The sequence below is a fragment of the Microtus pennsylvanicus genome, chromosome 7, assembly GCF_037038515.1.
Source record: "Microtus pennsylvanicus isolate mMicPen1 chromosome 7, mMicPen1.hap1, whole genome shotgun sequence".
Taxonomy (NCBI): Eukaryota; Metazoa; Chordata; class Mammalia; order Rodentia; family Cricetidae; genus Microtus; species Microtus pennsylvanicus.
Window position 1 is genome coordinate 63,084,184 of NC_134585.1, and position 14,683 is coordinate 63,098,866.

At 36.3% G+C, this 14,683-nt stretch overlaps 1 protein-coding gene across 1 annotated transcript in view; it reads right to left on the minus strand.

Annotated features, from left to right (window-relative positions):
* Positions 1 to 14,683, minus strand: part of Wls (Wnt ligand secretion mediator) — a 96,045-nt gene that overhangs the window by 18,459 nt on the left and 62,903 nt on the right. Inside the window, exons 4-10 of the mRNA XM_075980986.1 lie at positions 13,935 to 14,096; positions 9,742 to 9,878; positions 7,067 to 7,235; positions 5,383 to 5,480; positions 4,955 to 5,018; positions 2,887 to 3,030; positions 1,229 to 1,312 (exon numbers count right to left, since the gene is read on the minus strand). Of these exons, the coding sequence (XP_075837101.1) occupies positions 1,229 to 1,312; positions 2,887 to 3,030; positions 4,955 to 5,018; positions 5,383 to 5,480; positions 7,067 to 7,235; positions 9,742 to 9,878; positions 13,935 to 14,096 (858 nt within the window). The remainder of the gene's footprint in view (positions 1 to 1,228; positions 1,313 to 2,886; positions 3,031 to 4,954; positions 5,019 to 5,382; positions 5,481 to 7,066; positions 7,236 to 9,741; positions 9,879 to 13,934; positions 14,097 to 14,683) is intronic.

Sequence of the window (14,683 nt, forward strand, 5' to 3'; positions counted from 1 at the left end):
GGAAGAACTGAGATTGGTATATAAAATGAAAAAGATTATTCTAAAAAAATAAAAAATGAATTAGTTGCTAAGGACATATTTATAGTAAATATGAGTTATCTATGATGTATATAATTAAATACATATATATAATTGTATATGATTCCCTTTGAAATCTGAAATATTTTATTTTACTTATTTAGAAGCATTCTGAGAACAGAACCATAGCTTCACTAGATTGTCAAAGGAATCCACACAGAGTTCATAAACTAAAGAAAAATTTGCTAGTAGATGAAAGAATAAATCACCCTTCTCCTAAGGCTATACCAGAATGCTGCTCTATGCTATCCAAATAGATCCAATAAAAGATCCAAAATGACTGAGTTCTAGTTTCCAATTTGTATGCATTTTGGTAAGTTACTGACAAAACTGTTCATGCTTATGACATACCAGGGACTATACTAAATACTTGACTATTACTTCTATATATGGTACTATTGCATAGTGAAAAAAGATTAATGTTAATATGTTAAGAAATGTTAAATAACCCACTAAATTACTACATTTCTGGAAAACAGAATGTATAAAAATACCTCAAAAGCCATGGGAATGATAATTTCAGAAACATGACTAATAGTCTCTATCCAACTTACCTCAGAAGAACTTTGTGAAACCCATCTGACTAATATGTGCACTCTACATCAGATTTTAGATAGACTTTTTCACTTCTCAAAGTAAGTAATCAATATTTTAAAATATTACAAACATCATTATTGAGATTTTAAAGTACATCAAACTGAGTTTAAGAAATAGTATAAAGAAAATTTTCTATCAATGGGACTTTTGAGTCATGTTCATGTTTAGGTGGCAATGTAATTATCACACAGAATGACTAAAGGCCTGTCAACGAATCTTCGTTAATGCTAAGTAATGACCCAATCAAATTAGCACATGCTTACCAATGTTACATCACAGGTCTTGAAACATTTACTCTCTGAAATGAAATGTCCCTTCAATATGGCTATAGGTTTTAGCCTAAATACTTAGCAACTTTCTTCAAGGTAGGACTGGAAGTCTATGTCATCAGCTTGCGGAAAGTCCCATGCTGGAGTGATCTAAAAAGTGTTTTGCTTAGCTAAAGAAAATAAGCCTCTCTGCTTTTGTTCTCAGCAACTCTGAAAAATCTCCTCTGTTAGAGATGGGGACCACTCCAGGGACAGTCTCTTGAGAAGGCTTAGGATTCACTCACCTGACTAACAATGAAGAAGATAACAGTCATGGCAGCACAGGCTAAGGTGATAAGCATGAGGAACTTGAACCTGAAAATCAGACCCTATTAAAAAAGACAGGAAGAATTGTTCAATATATTCTCTCTTTCCCCCTGCCCCCTCCTCTCTTCATATCTATCTGTCTGTCTGTCTATCTACTTACCAACCTACCTATGTGCAGAACCAAATCCCTAAGAATGACAGTAAAATCGTTCAACATGTTAACATCCTTCCTGTAAAGGTGAATGTAGCTGAGGGAATTCTTAAACAAAATATTTTCTATGTTCTTATCTCTCATGAAGCAAAGATGCTGGAGTCTATGATTTTACATTCACAACACATTATTAAGCTACAAAGTTATAATTCTACACAAAAGTTAAAGTTACCAAACAAAAGCTTTCTACAGTTATAATAAAATTCTTCTCCAATTTAGGGAGGGGTGTTTTATTAGTCAAAGTGAAATCAATTTGGTTTAATATTCTCATTTGTCACTCCAGCTCTGGAAACAGACAAGCCTGAGAAAGTACTTTTGGTTTCCAAAATTATCAGGGTTTAAAGAATGGTGCCTACTGATTAGGTGTCTTCTGTGCGGACTAACTGTGCAGTACACCATGATTCTGCAGTTTCTCCTTTTTTCACATAAAAAGTCATTTAAGTAATGAATCTAGTCAATGTGCCACCTGCATTAGAGATTGGAGGAGGCTAGGTGTTTCTCTTGAATAGCTAATATAAACTAGAAGCAGATTATTGAACTCTACTTGAGCACCCGCTGGATATTTTAGAGAATGTGTACTACCAAGAGTCTGGTAAGCATGGATCAGAAAGATTGCTCAGAGAACAATAGCATTGGTTAAACACATTTAGCAACCTGAACTCAATTTCTTGAATCCATGTAAAAGCCAAAGTAGAGAGGTGAATCTACATAGTTATACTCTGACTTCTACATTTGTACTGTTACATGCACTCTTACATTCATGCATCATACACACACACACACACACACACACACAAACAAACAAACAATAATAATTAGTAATTGATTTTTTTTAAGCATGGAACGCAGATTATTTGGACTAAAATCTTCAAGGGTTAGGAGGAAAGCCATACCACAAACTGGGCCAATCCTACATGGCCCAGTATCCCATCTCATCCAGTAAGCACTTAGGTTCCATCAAAAGAACCCATTAGGCAGGTTTCTATCTTACTGCTATGAAAACACATTTACACCTTAGAAAACCCCAGGAAATATAGCTGTTTGGGTGTGTTTTTATTTGTCCCAGGATTCTATATGAAAAGTTCTTAATTTCTACTTATTTTACTTACTTATTTGTGTGTGTGTGTGTTTATTTGCAACAGAGAGAGAGATAGAGAAAGAGATATAAAAATTTGGACACACACACGCCACAGTGAGTTTGTAGAGGTCAGAGAACTGCTTTCAAAAGACAGCTCTGACTGTGAATTCCAAAGAAACTCAGGTTGTCAGGTTTGCATGGCAAACACTTTTACTAGTTGGGATCATTTTGATGTACCCTTAATGTGTATTTGAAACTAAAACTTTCAACTTTCAGAGGTGAGTGTTTACACATCCTGCTAGAGATCATTAGCATAAATTCTAGAATGAACTAAGATAGCTGCTTACCTCATAGTGGAGCCGCCGGACTTTGCTCATGGCTGGGAGACTAGACTGCTTCCCACTGATGTTTCGAAATACCTGAAATACCATGAAACACAGAAACAGAAAATAGAGGCAGAGGCAGATCCCTGCCACAATGATGAAAGCCATCTGCAAGTGTACAGTGAAGGAAAGGACAAATTTGCCAAGAACATGTGCTAAAAGGGCACAGAACTCCTCAACAGCTGTGTTGGAGGCACTCAACATTATCTCCAAGTGCTCAAGAGGTTTTAAGGAAGGTATTACTATTAAAACCTGGTTTTCTGATGCCACTGATTAGGATTTTCTGACACAACAATTTCAGAAGGGAATATTCAAATTATGTTATAAGCCAAGAAAAAGAAAAAAAACTGTAGTCTAATTTTACAAAATAGAGTTGGGTCCCTTTTAGAACTAGTAAATCAGCATCTGTTTTTCAAGCATATTTTAAGGAAATTCAAATGTGTCATGAATTTAAACACACTAGTATAGTGGATATTTGTTACTAAATGGAAAACTGTTTAAAAATCACTGAGAGAGTTCAAATAAAGATGCCTGAGTCCCACCATACATATATCTATCTAATCATAACTTTCTAGAAAATGAGGGTAAACATGTTTGGAACCACTTTGCTGTGCTTGGACTTTTCTAAGAACAAGACTGAGATCCCCTGGGGAAGGCATAAATGGAGCAAGTTCAGTAGCAAACGAAAGGGGAGGGGAGTTGACAAGGATCCAAAGGATGGAGAGAAAAAGCAGGGACTGTGGATCCAGATAATATACCCATTGGAGAAATTCTGAGACCTACCACTAGGGCACAGATTTTGAGAACCAGCAAGATATAGAGCAGTGTGAATTGTCAGAATAGCAGAAAACAGACTGCAGCTCCTCTTTCTTCTACCAGCTGGATTCCAAATTGCCTATATTTTTCCAATATTTTGACAGGTAATAAACTATACATCTACCTTTCTTTAAGTAGTATATTTAATGCAATTCTTCCTTCTTTCCTATGACCAACATTGCCCTGGAATAAAGAGAAGATGGTTAATTGTTGCAGGACTTGAAATTTTATTTGCTTCCCTTGCCTTTCATCCTACGCGTAAAATGAAAGGGTTGAAACAGGCATTGCAATTGTTCGTCTTGTACAGTTACCACTGTGGGGGATGGGAAGTAGAGGAAGTTCAATTCTTCTAAATTAAAGGTACCAACACTATGTATCTGGTTCTCTCACAAAATTCTGTGGCATTAAGAAATTGATATAAATACCACCACTAAACAAAGTATATTCAAGGGACATGTCAAGGCATTACGTGTTAAGAAAGAGCAGAACTCCAGGCTGCCCTCTCACTACAGAGAAGAGGCTTTTTCACTTAGAATATTAAACAGGGTGCTAAGAATATCAGATTTTAAAATAAGCACCATTAAGGAATAGGTTAAGACTCATTTTTCTTCACTGAAGTGATGCAGATGGTGATAATTTGGACCAATCAGGAGCCTCGGCATTGCTCAAGAACTAATTACCTTAGTGTCAGTCCCAGTGAGTCTCAGGAGCTAAAGGTGGTTTTATGAAGCTTTGACAATAGTTTCACTGGATAAAGGACTGGCTTTCCTATAGAAGCCCTGCATACAAGTCACCTCAGACCCAGCTTTCCTACATAATGGTGACTTTGGTCCCAAGCTTTCTAGAGCAGAAGTTTCCCTCCCATATAGGTGACCTCTGTTCTAGGAACCAGAAAGTATCTCTGTGGCTCAAGAAGAAGCTGCAAATACCTTATAAAATAGATGATTTAGGATATACTTCAGTCCAGAAACTTTGAACTGTATCTAAAACCCATGGCACAGGGAGATCCTGAAAACTCCCACTTTGGCTGCTATCACGTCTGAAAGCACATACTAATTCTTCTCAATATTTATCTCTAATTGTTGCTATTGGTCTGAGGACCAAAGCCCTGGCTGAGCTCATCTAGAGAGTATCTGCTGAAACACAGAAAATGATCATGAAGCCCAGACAGATAGGGAGACAAAAATGAAACCTCAAATATATCAAAGAAGGATACAGCCAGTTCTGTTCCAACATCTGTAGTCCAGATACTGTAGAAAGGATTTGTGAGTTGCACTCCTCTATAAAAACAAAAACAAGATGGAAAATGAAATACAGGTGCAGAGCAGAGCTTTTCCTTAATATTGAAGCAATGAAGAGAGGCAAGGGGACCAGGGTAGGGGTGTTAGTGTACCATATTTAGAAAATAAACTTCAGAGAGTATAAGGGGATATAGAGCTTGAGAATATGATCCAAAGCACTTTGAATGTATAAAGGAATAAGCCTTTGGTTTTGTCACAGATTTCATCTGAGCATATGACCTCTCCAATATTTAATCCCATGGACAATGAACCACCATTCTTCATTTAAAAACTCCTTCTAGAAAGATGGAAGTAGACAAGGAATGTCACATTTCATCTTGGAGTGACTTCAATATCTGCTTACCTCTCACACATGTCAAATATGAAGAGGCAGAAAGAGCCAACAGCAATTGGTCCAACTTGCTTCCAATATCCTGCAATGTGATTCCGCTCATGTTGATCCTAATATAAAACAAATTGAAGAAGGAGAAGAGCAAATATATTCCATAGGTGATCTAGCTAATCACCTACTATGTACTTGATAGATGATAGCATTAGAAACAAAAGAGATAAAACTCTCAGTGTCATGTCAGCTGAAGGACATAGCACAAAGCCCAGTCACTGGGGTTGTCAATAAGAATGCACACAGCACTGTGGGATGACAAAGAATGACATTAGAGAAATTTTTGTCCCACAAAATAAATTGTTGTTTAGTAATAATTTTTGTTTATAAAGGTAAAATGATCACCAAGAAATAAAAACAATAAGGTACTTCATTTTGCTAAGTTTATCTTATCTTCATCATCACAAGGAACAATTTTCCACCCCTATCTAATTTCCAGAGTGTCTTGAAATATAACCCAGGTTAGCCTGAATCTCAAAGTCCTTCTGTTTAAGACACCTGCATTTGCCAGAAGTACAACATGAAGTATTCCTTTGGATGGGCAATGAAAGAAAATGAAGATATATATATATATATATGCCTGTAGGCAGCGTTGGTGGTCTACACAATCTTATTGTGAATAATCACCCTGGTTGGGGCCCTACTGTCCTTATCTCATTGCCAGGGCATCTCTGCTGGAGGACCCGTCATATAGTAAAACCCCTTAGGTGGAATTTGGTTGTAGGTAAATTCCCCTCTTCTTACACTGTTCTCCTGCAGAGGGAACTGGCTTCACAAACTTGATTTTAATGATCAAATCATAATGAAATTTAAAAATAGCCTCTGCACTGGCATGATGGCTCAGTGGGTCAAAGCAGCTATGGCTAAATCTGAAAACACAAAATCATCAGGAGGCACACAGTGAAAGGAGAGAACTCCAGAAAACTGATCCCTGACTTACACACACACACACACGAATACACACACATAGACACGGACACATGGACATACATATATACACACACACAAATAAATGTAATTTAAATAAACAATTTAAAAACATTTTTTTCTGAAGCCTAACTTGAATATAAAAGTTCTTATTGACATAACTGCATCTTAGCCACAATGTAAGAATGAGATCAATCTTATTTTTATTATGGTAACTCAGCCTTTCTGAAAATAGAATTTGATGCCATGGAAAGAGGTCAGTATTCTCGGGTAATAGGTGTCACTGGATCACTTGGCTAAGCTGCTAGCTGAAAAAAAGGCATGAGCACATTGCCTGGTAGTTGTACTGCTCTTAAGTCGAGGGGAAGCAGAAGGCAAGCCAAAGGACAAAAAAATAGAAATAATGATCAGACTTTATATACTTCTCTTTCACAGCATTATTCCTTTTTCTATAAGGAAACAAAAACTCACATACATTAAGACTTTTTACTACATTTCACAAACAAGGGCCTGAGATTAGGGCATTTGTCTCAAAACAGTCAGCAAGTTACTAGTGAAGAAAGACTATGAACCTGCAGGGATAGAGTTAGACCTATGGTCCCTCATTTCTTTTACCTTCCCATAGCTTAAGAGAGGCATAAGCAAGTAGACTTCAGCTCAGCAACTTTCTCAGAGACGCTTATGGAGAGACAGATATCCCTTTCCCAGAAGTTCTTACCATCATGTGTTCACCACAGAAAATAATCCAGAAGGAAAGAAGCATTGCATAGAAGATGCCCTGCCGGATGTCACCAAATAACAGCATCCAGGTCCAGTCAAACCCAATGGAAAACCATTCCACAGGGATATTGATGAATGTCATGGAGATCCCAAGAGCAAAGATGACTCTGAGAAAGTACCCATAAGAACCATGTTACTCTGGAGGGCAAACTTTAAAAGTCTGAAGCAAATTTTGAGAACTGAGATGCTATTTATTCAGATTTTAGCTAATTGATCACTTTCTTAGCATTCATGTAGTTTCCACTCTCGGATACAAAATGTCCTAATTTACATCTCTGGAAAATGAAAGGGTGTAACACTAACCTTTGTATCACAAAATAGAGTCACCTGAGAAATACACACTTTAACCCTGTTCCCTTCTTAAACAGATAAGTTTTACTATAACTAGACCCTCTTACATCTTCATAATATCACTGATCCAATCATTAAGAATGCACACCATTACTGTGATAACCTTGGCAACTGCTAATTGTGTAAGTATATTTGTTTCAATAAAAAATTATATAACTACACATAAATACAATTGGCAACTTGTTTTGTTTTCTTTCACCACAGTATTTACTTGCCCTTTCTTTATTAAAATGTCATTCTGATTTATTTAAACATTTCTATATCCATCATTTGCATATGCTTATAAGCCATAAATAATGTACCAAGAATGCTGTTAAGGCTACAGATACATATATGAGAAAGTCCAATGTTTTAACTCAGGGAACTGCATTTAATGGGAAAGCCAGACAAAAAGGCATTAAAGTAAATTGGTAAGCAACATCATCACAGTTTAGAGGCTAAACACTGCCAAGATTGTCTTTTACAGAGACAGAAACTAAGTACATAAAGAGTTGAGGAAATGAAAGTGAAAAGGGCAGAGAGAAGAGTCTAAATGGATGCAGAGAGGCTTGGAAGAGCAGGGATACTTACATATCTATGTATAGCATATTTTAGGAAATAATAGGACATGAGAAGAATAGCTCATGAAGAAACTTACGTAAAGTTTACCTTAAAAGAGACTAGCAAGCCAATAAAAAGTTTAACTAATAGAACTACAACATTCATTCACTTAACAGATATTAATTTAAAGTTATAGATATTAATTTAAAGTTAAAGAATTATAAAGATAGAAAGAGGACTGATAATGATTTAAATAGGATGAATGGAGACAACAAAACACTGCTATCAAAAACAGCACAACAGGGCTTAAAGGGAAGGAGTAAATGAGGTACTAAAATACCTGGGAAGTACTATTTCAGATAACAAGAACAAGTTTAAAAGCTTTGGGGTGAAAGCCTAGAATCCAAGGCATTTGAGCACTATCACAGGTACTGCAGAGAACAGGAGATTAAGATTCAATGGACTTTATAGGACAAGGCAAAGCTAGCAGAGATTTCAGCAATGGAGTGGAGTGATTTTATTGACCCGTAAAGGGAACACAGAGGCTTTTGGTATATATAATGTAGTAAGTAAAATTGTGCAAGGAAGTGCTTCTTATAACCCAGTTGAGCAATGATTTGGGTGATAAGCTTAGGGTAGTAGCAATGGAGACAATATGACTTCATGATTGGATAGAGTGAATAACAAATAGAGTACTAAGTAACTTCCTTCTCTCCAATCCAGCAACTAAAGAAGAGGAGTTGCCTTTTTAGCAATATGGGGAGGCCTAGGAGAGCTATAGGTGGCAGCAGAAAGAAGTCAAGTATTCTTTGTATTACATTTTTTTTTTTAGTGCAAAAGAAGATGCTAAATAAATAATTCCTATGTTTGTATCTAGAGTTGGGAGAGGTTAAGGCTAAGTATATAAAACAAGAATCATCATACAATGCATAATTTTGATTTACAGAGATCACTTTGGAAAAAGTAGAGCTAATAAAGAAAGCAAGTCCAAAGTCTCTGCCCTGTTTCAACAGTGTAAGAAGCTAGAAAGCTGGGGAAACAGTAATGAAGACTAAGTGATGGCCAACAAAGGAGAACAATACACAAAAAACAATAAGGTTGAATGAATAAAGGAAACAGGATGATTAGCTGTGTAAAATGCTGCTCATGGGACAAAGAAGGTATTTGGGCTGTGGAGGTGATTCAAAAACCTGTAAAATGGCACAGTGGAGATAAATCAATATTGAAATGTAACCAAGAGAGAACTGGAGCAGACATGTGAGCAAGGTTTTTGAGGATTCTTGTAAAAAGAGAAAATGATATGGTTATTTCAGAAAGAAGTACTTTCTCATGGTACAGCATATTTATGTATAATACTAATGGAACTAAGAGAAAAAAAAGTTGTTTGATATGAGAAAGAAATGAACTATATCTACAGGAACATCATCCTATGTATGAGAGGGTTTAAATTGAGTTGAAAGTGAAACAATCCATTGATAGAGAAACATCTAAAATCTGATCCTGGAGAAGAACAGCAAAGATAGCAGTGTGAGGTTTATCATTCTTAAGATTAACGGATAACTTGTTTATGAAATCTGAAGGAGACAAGAGTTCACAATGACTTTCAAATCAATTCACCAGCTGGAGTAGCACACTGGTTGCTTGAACTAGACACACAAAATAAGAGCATGGCAAATTACAGAAAATTAGCATTTTCTAAGTGTGATCTGAATCAGTTCTTACTTTTCCAGAAGTACCGGGGGTCGGGACATCATGGTGATCCTCCTCCAATACCACACCATAATGATGAAGATGCTGGGTGTGAGGAAGGTCTTCATAGCAAACCAGACCTTAGTGAAGCCTCCATTTTGGTGGATTCCCTAGACCAAAACCAAGTATAATTTTGGAGATGAATATACATTACTGTTATTTTTTACATATAAATACAGATGAGCAAACAGTTTACCTACACAACAGTGTCCATAGTCACAGAAGGTACTGCCCTCATATACCCTCTGTCGCTTCCTCAGATATCATAGAAATATAATGAAAATCATAAAAATGGGCCATGCTATGTCAAGGGATTGATTAAGAACATAATCAAAGATTTTTCTGTAGGGTCTTCATTCAACATTGGAGATACCACATAGGTCCAATAAGCAGTATTGGAAAGCAGAATTGCATTATGTTCATAACATGCCATTAAAAGAAAAAAGAAAAGCAAAAAGCACAAGTCATTACAGAAATATGTTATACATCTCTATCTTTACCTGTGCTTTTAATTTAATTTCTAATTTTCTTGCGTTTGTGTGAATGAGGTTTGATTTAAAAATGTGGCCTCCTTATGCTATGTTCTATACCCTTCATTAAACAACATGGAAAGAACCTAAATCATCACTGTTCTCACTAACATTTGTGACTTTTATGGTAAAAATGTTAATTTTCTTATCCTGTTTATATGCAATCATGATCACACTATGACCTTAGAAATAACTACAATAATTTTATGTGATCTTAAGACCAATTAAGGTATCATAGAACCCACCACATCAATGGAGAGAGGCTAAGGCGCCGAATTCCAGCTTTAGGTTGTGTCAGGAGCATTTGTCACAAGCTACTGCAGACCATAACATAATGACAGCTTACAGTAATTGATAATCCAGATGTCAACCCTTCAAAGAAATTAATCTCAGATGGAGAAAACCTTCCTGGCAAGGTCAGCAGGACCACTGACTCTGAAAACTGCTACTTTCATCTGTAATTTCACTTGTGCAATAACAGCTATTATATCTCCCCATTACCATGCATTTTCATGTAATGTGGACTTATAACCTCATGATTGCATTTCAGTCTTATAGATACACATATTTGTGGCTGGTCAGGAAGATGACTTCTCTCTACACTATGTCCTCCACATTACAGTGAGAAACATATTAGCCTTAGTGACAGAGCAATTTGACCAGACATGTGTTCTTCTGGACAGATCACAAACAGAACTTACACAGATTTTACTTATGAAATTGCAGGTGTCTGGCCTTGTAGGATCTAAGCCCCTCAGAAAATTCATGGTAAACTAGGGTGGTATTACAGGCGTCTGTCTTGTTATATCATAGTCCTTCAAGAGATCAATAGCATTTATGTTGTCCTATGCTTCCTTCACCGGCACCTCCTTGCATTGATTCATAATAGCAGTTAATATTTGTGCAAGTTTTAGATTCATTATACCAACTTTTTGTTTAGGTTCTGAGATTTAGGTGTTTAGAAAAAGGCTATTAATTGGCTAATTATGTCCAGATATAGTAAAATAACGCACCTATTCTTTGCCTTTTCCTTAGTTCTCTCAATGATTTCGTTTTCTCCCTTTGTAACCTGTAGTGGCCCCTTTAAGAGAGGGCCAGAACCTCCTTACAGCAGTAGTTGTGGTTGGCTTCAAACTAGCTGATAAGTTTTGCTATGTATCTTCAAACAGCCCCTGTGTCCCTGAGAATTTTCCTTGTAGTTTTTTTTATTACTAATAATGAATATATAAATGCTTGGTAATGTGCGATGGCAAAAGAAATAAGACAGAAAGAACAATGTAGAAATGCAGAAGAATAAGGATGTAGAATGTACAAATAAGAAAAAGAAATAAGGATATTAGAATTGGGACAGAAAATTAGAGCTAAGAAATTTTAGACAATTAGGACAAGAGAATTAGGATTAAAGAAGAAATAAAGAAAATGACTAAGATACTGTGTAAAAGTTATTATAGAGATATTTCAATCCCCACTCCTGAGGAACATTTCTCTTTTGGAACTCTGGGTAGGGGCTGGGAGCTAGTCTCTTGGACTTTACAACGTTTCCTGTGCCAGGACCCTGGCACGTTGGCATGGTCATCTGCACAACAATGTGGGCATGATCAAGAGGAAGCTGCAGGACCATGCTCACTCTTATACTCTGAACTGTAAACAAAGTAAAACATCTGCTTCTTCTTTTTCTTTTTCCCTTATATTTTTACTTATTCCTTGAGGATTTCATACAATATGTTTTGATAATATTCTTTTTCCTCTGTCAACTCCTCCCAGATCCTCCCCCCTCCTTACTCACCCTACTTTGTATTCTTTTTCTCTTATTTATCAACAAAAACAAAAATCCCACAAAACAAGCAAACCAAAAAGGCAAAATCAAAAACAAGACATGGAGTCTAATCTGTTGTAGCCAACAATTCTTGTGCATGGAACCTGCCCTGGAGTGTGGTTGATAAAGACAGTGTCTGTCATTTCATTGGTGAAAACTGATTTTTCCCTATCCTACAAAATATAAATAATAAACAACTTATTGGCTAGGAGTAGGACTTTGTGCTCACACTCCCTTTTTAGCGCTAGGATTTTTTCTGGCTTTATATTGTGCATTTAGGTGTGCATCTGTTCTGTTGTGTGTGTAAAATGTACACTCTAGTGCCTACAATCTCTCCATTCCCTCCTTCTACAAAGATTCCTAATTGCCGAGAGAAGGAATGTGATAAAGACAACCCATTTGGAGCTGAGCGTCCCAAAATCGCATTCTCTGAATGCTGTTCAGTTGTGGGGTTCTGTGTTAATTGCCATTTACTGCAAGAAGATACTTCCCTAATATATGCACTCATATATTGATATTGATATAACAGTATCTCTTAGGAGTTTTTTTATTGTTATGTTCATTTATCAGAATAACAGCAGTAGGTTTTCCCTAGGGCACATGATGTATTTATTCTCAGGTTTTTGGCATCATTAACACTGTCAGGTATAAGTTCCATTCCATGCAGCATGCCTTAAATCATCAAAAACTGATTATTCATATAATATTTGTGCCAGTATTTTACCAGTGGACATATCTTGCAAGAAAATTATTATCATAGCTTGCTAGTTGAGACTAACAGTTATTTTTTTAGCTTCCGGTAGTATATATAGCAACTTCTAGCTAGCACTATGAATCCTAGCCAGTATGGGTGAAGCTTAAAATAGAAAGTCAGCTAAAATTTTCTATGTTCTCTGTAAGTCAATGTTGAATTATCAATCTAAAAACTTTGACTTTTGGTGATCTTTAAAAAAAGACTACTTAAGATATTAAGTGCAGAGATCCACAATTGCTCAAGGTAAAAAGAATAAGAGGCTGAATGCTTAGCCCTAAAGGAAAATGTACCATACCATTCCTCTCAAGTTTCAGAGATCATTTCAGAATAGGGGTCTGAAAGAACCAGAAGAGATAGATGACCACAAGGAACTATCATCAGTGAACAGCAAGGTTCATATAAACTCATAGCAGTGACCAGAGAACTCATAAAACTTGTACAAGCCCGATAAGACCAAATCACACATGGAGAAGAGAATTGGACACATAACCCTACTACTAGCCACAGAGCAATTGGCAACTCAGCTTCTGGGGAAGGAAGGAGAGTGTTTTATGTAAAAGTACAGCCCTTTGTAAGTCAACCAAGCAAGCTCCAGTGGAAGAATAAACATCTAATGATATTTTGGGCAGCACAAACAGATCTTGAAAGATTTTTATTTTGTTTTAGTTTGGTTTGATTTTTTTCATGGCACAAAGTTCCATAGATCTGGAAAGAGTTGGGGGACCAAATATGATCCAAACATATATGAAACTGAAAACTCTCAAAGACCTCATTAAAATTAAAGCATTAATATTAAAAATCATGCATACAATAAAATAACTTTATGCAAATCATTTTAATTTAGAATTTTAATCAACATGGTTGTGTTGTTATTCTTAGAGAAGCAAACAGATAGGCATATAAATGGCAGAACTAATAGAAGAGTTTCCTTCCCAGGAGCCTTTAAGGTTCTATGTGAGGAAAGACATGGAAGAACTAAGATAAAACTCTTTGTGACACTTTTATGAATACTGTATTGACTGCTGCTTCAAGGTCACAGACTGTTGGTTCAGTTACGCCCACTTACCACCAACCGAATATCCTTTATTTCCCCAATCCCGACATTGATTTTCTTCTTTTCATTCACTGGTAGTCGGATATTTAGAAGGTAATATTTATGAGCCACTGACCCAATTTCCATGAAAGGAAGGACATCACATTCATAATAACGACCTTCATGCTCTAAAGTCTGGAAAGAGATTAGATGGTTTAAGGCAGATTACTATTTACAAAACACTATATGCATTCATTTGCATTGAGTTCATGTGATCAATTTTAAAATGTTAATGTGTGAAGATGCACATTAATGGCACAGATTTACAAGGAATACTGAAATCCCTGTTTTCACTGAACTACTTCACCAAGATAGAAATAGGGAAGAAAGGAAAGGAGGGAAGGAGAGAGAGAGGAGGGTAGGATGGGGAAGAAATCAGCCCCATTTTAGTTAAAAAATAAAATTTAGATAAAAAGCAGAGATTTTTTCTGTCCATTGAAGCCTTTCTCAGACTTAGAAACCACATTAGAGCTTTGAATCAGACCGTTCAACTATTTTAGGTAATTCCTAAGAGACCTCCAAAGATTCCTCTGTGTGTGTGTGTGTGTGTGTGTGTGTGTGTGTGTGTGTGTGTGTTCGGGAAGAAAGTCATTGATGAAGTCTATCACAATCTTGATAATGGCTAATTATTTTCACAGTGAAATATAGAAAGCTAAAATTATCTTTCTCTTCTTGATTTGACAAAAACAGCAGTACATTGGGGTTGGATAAGTGTCTCAACA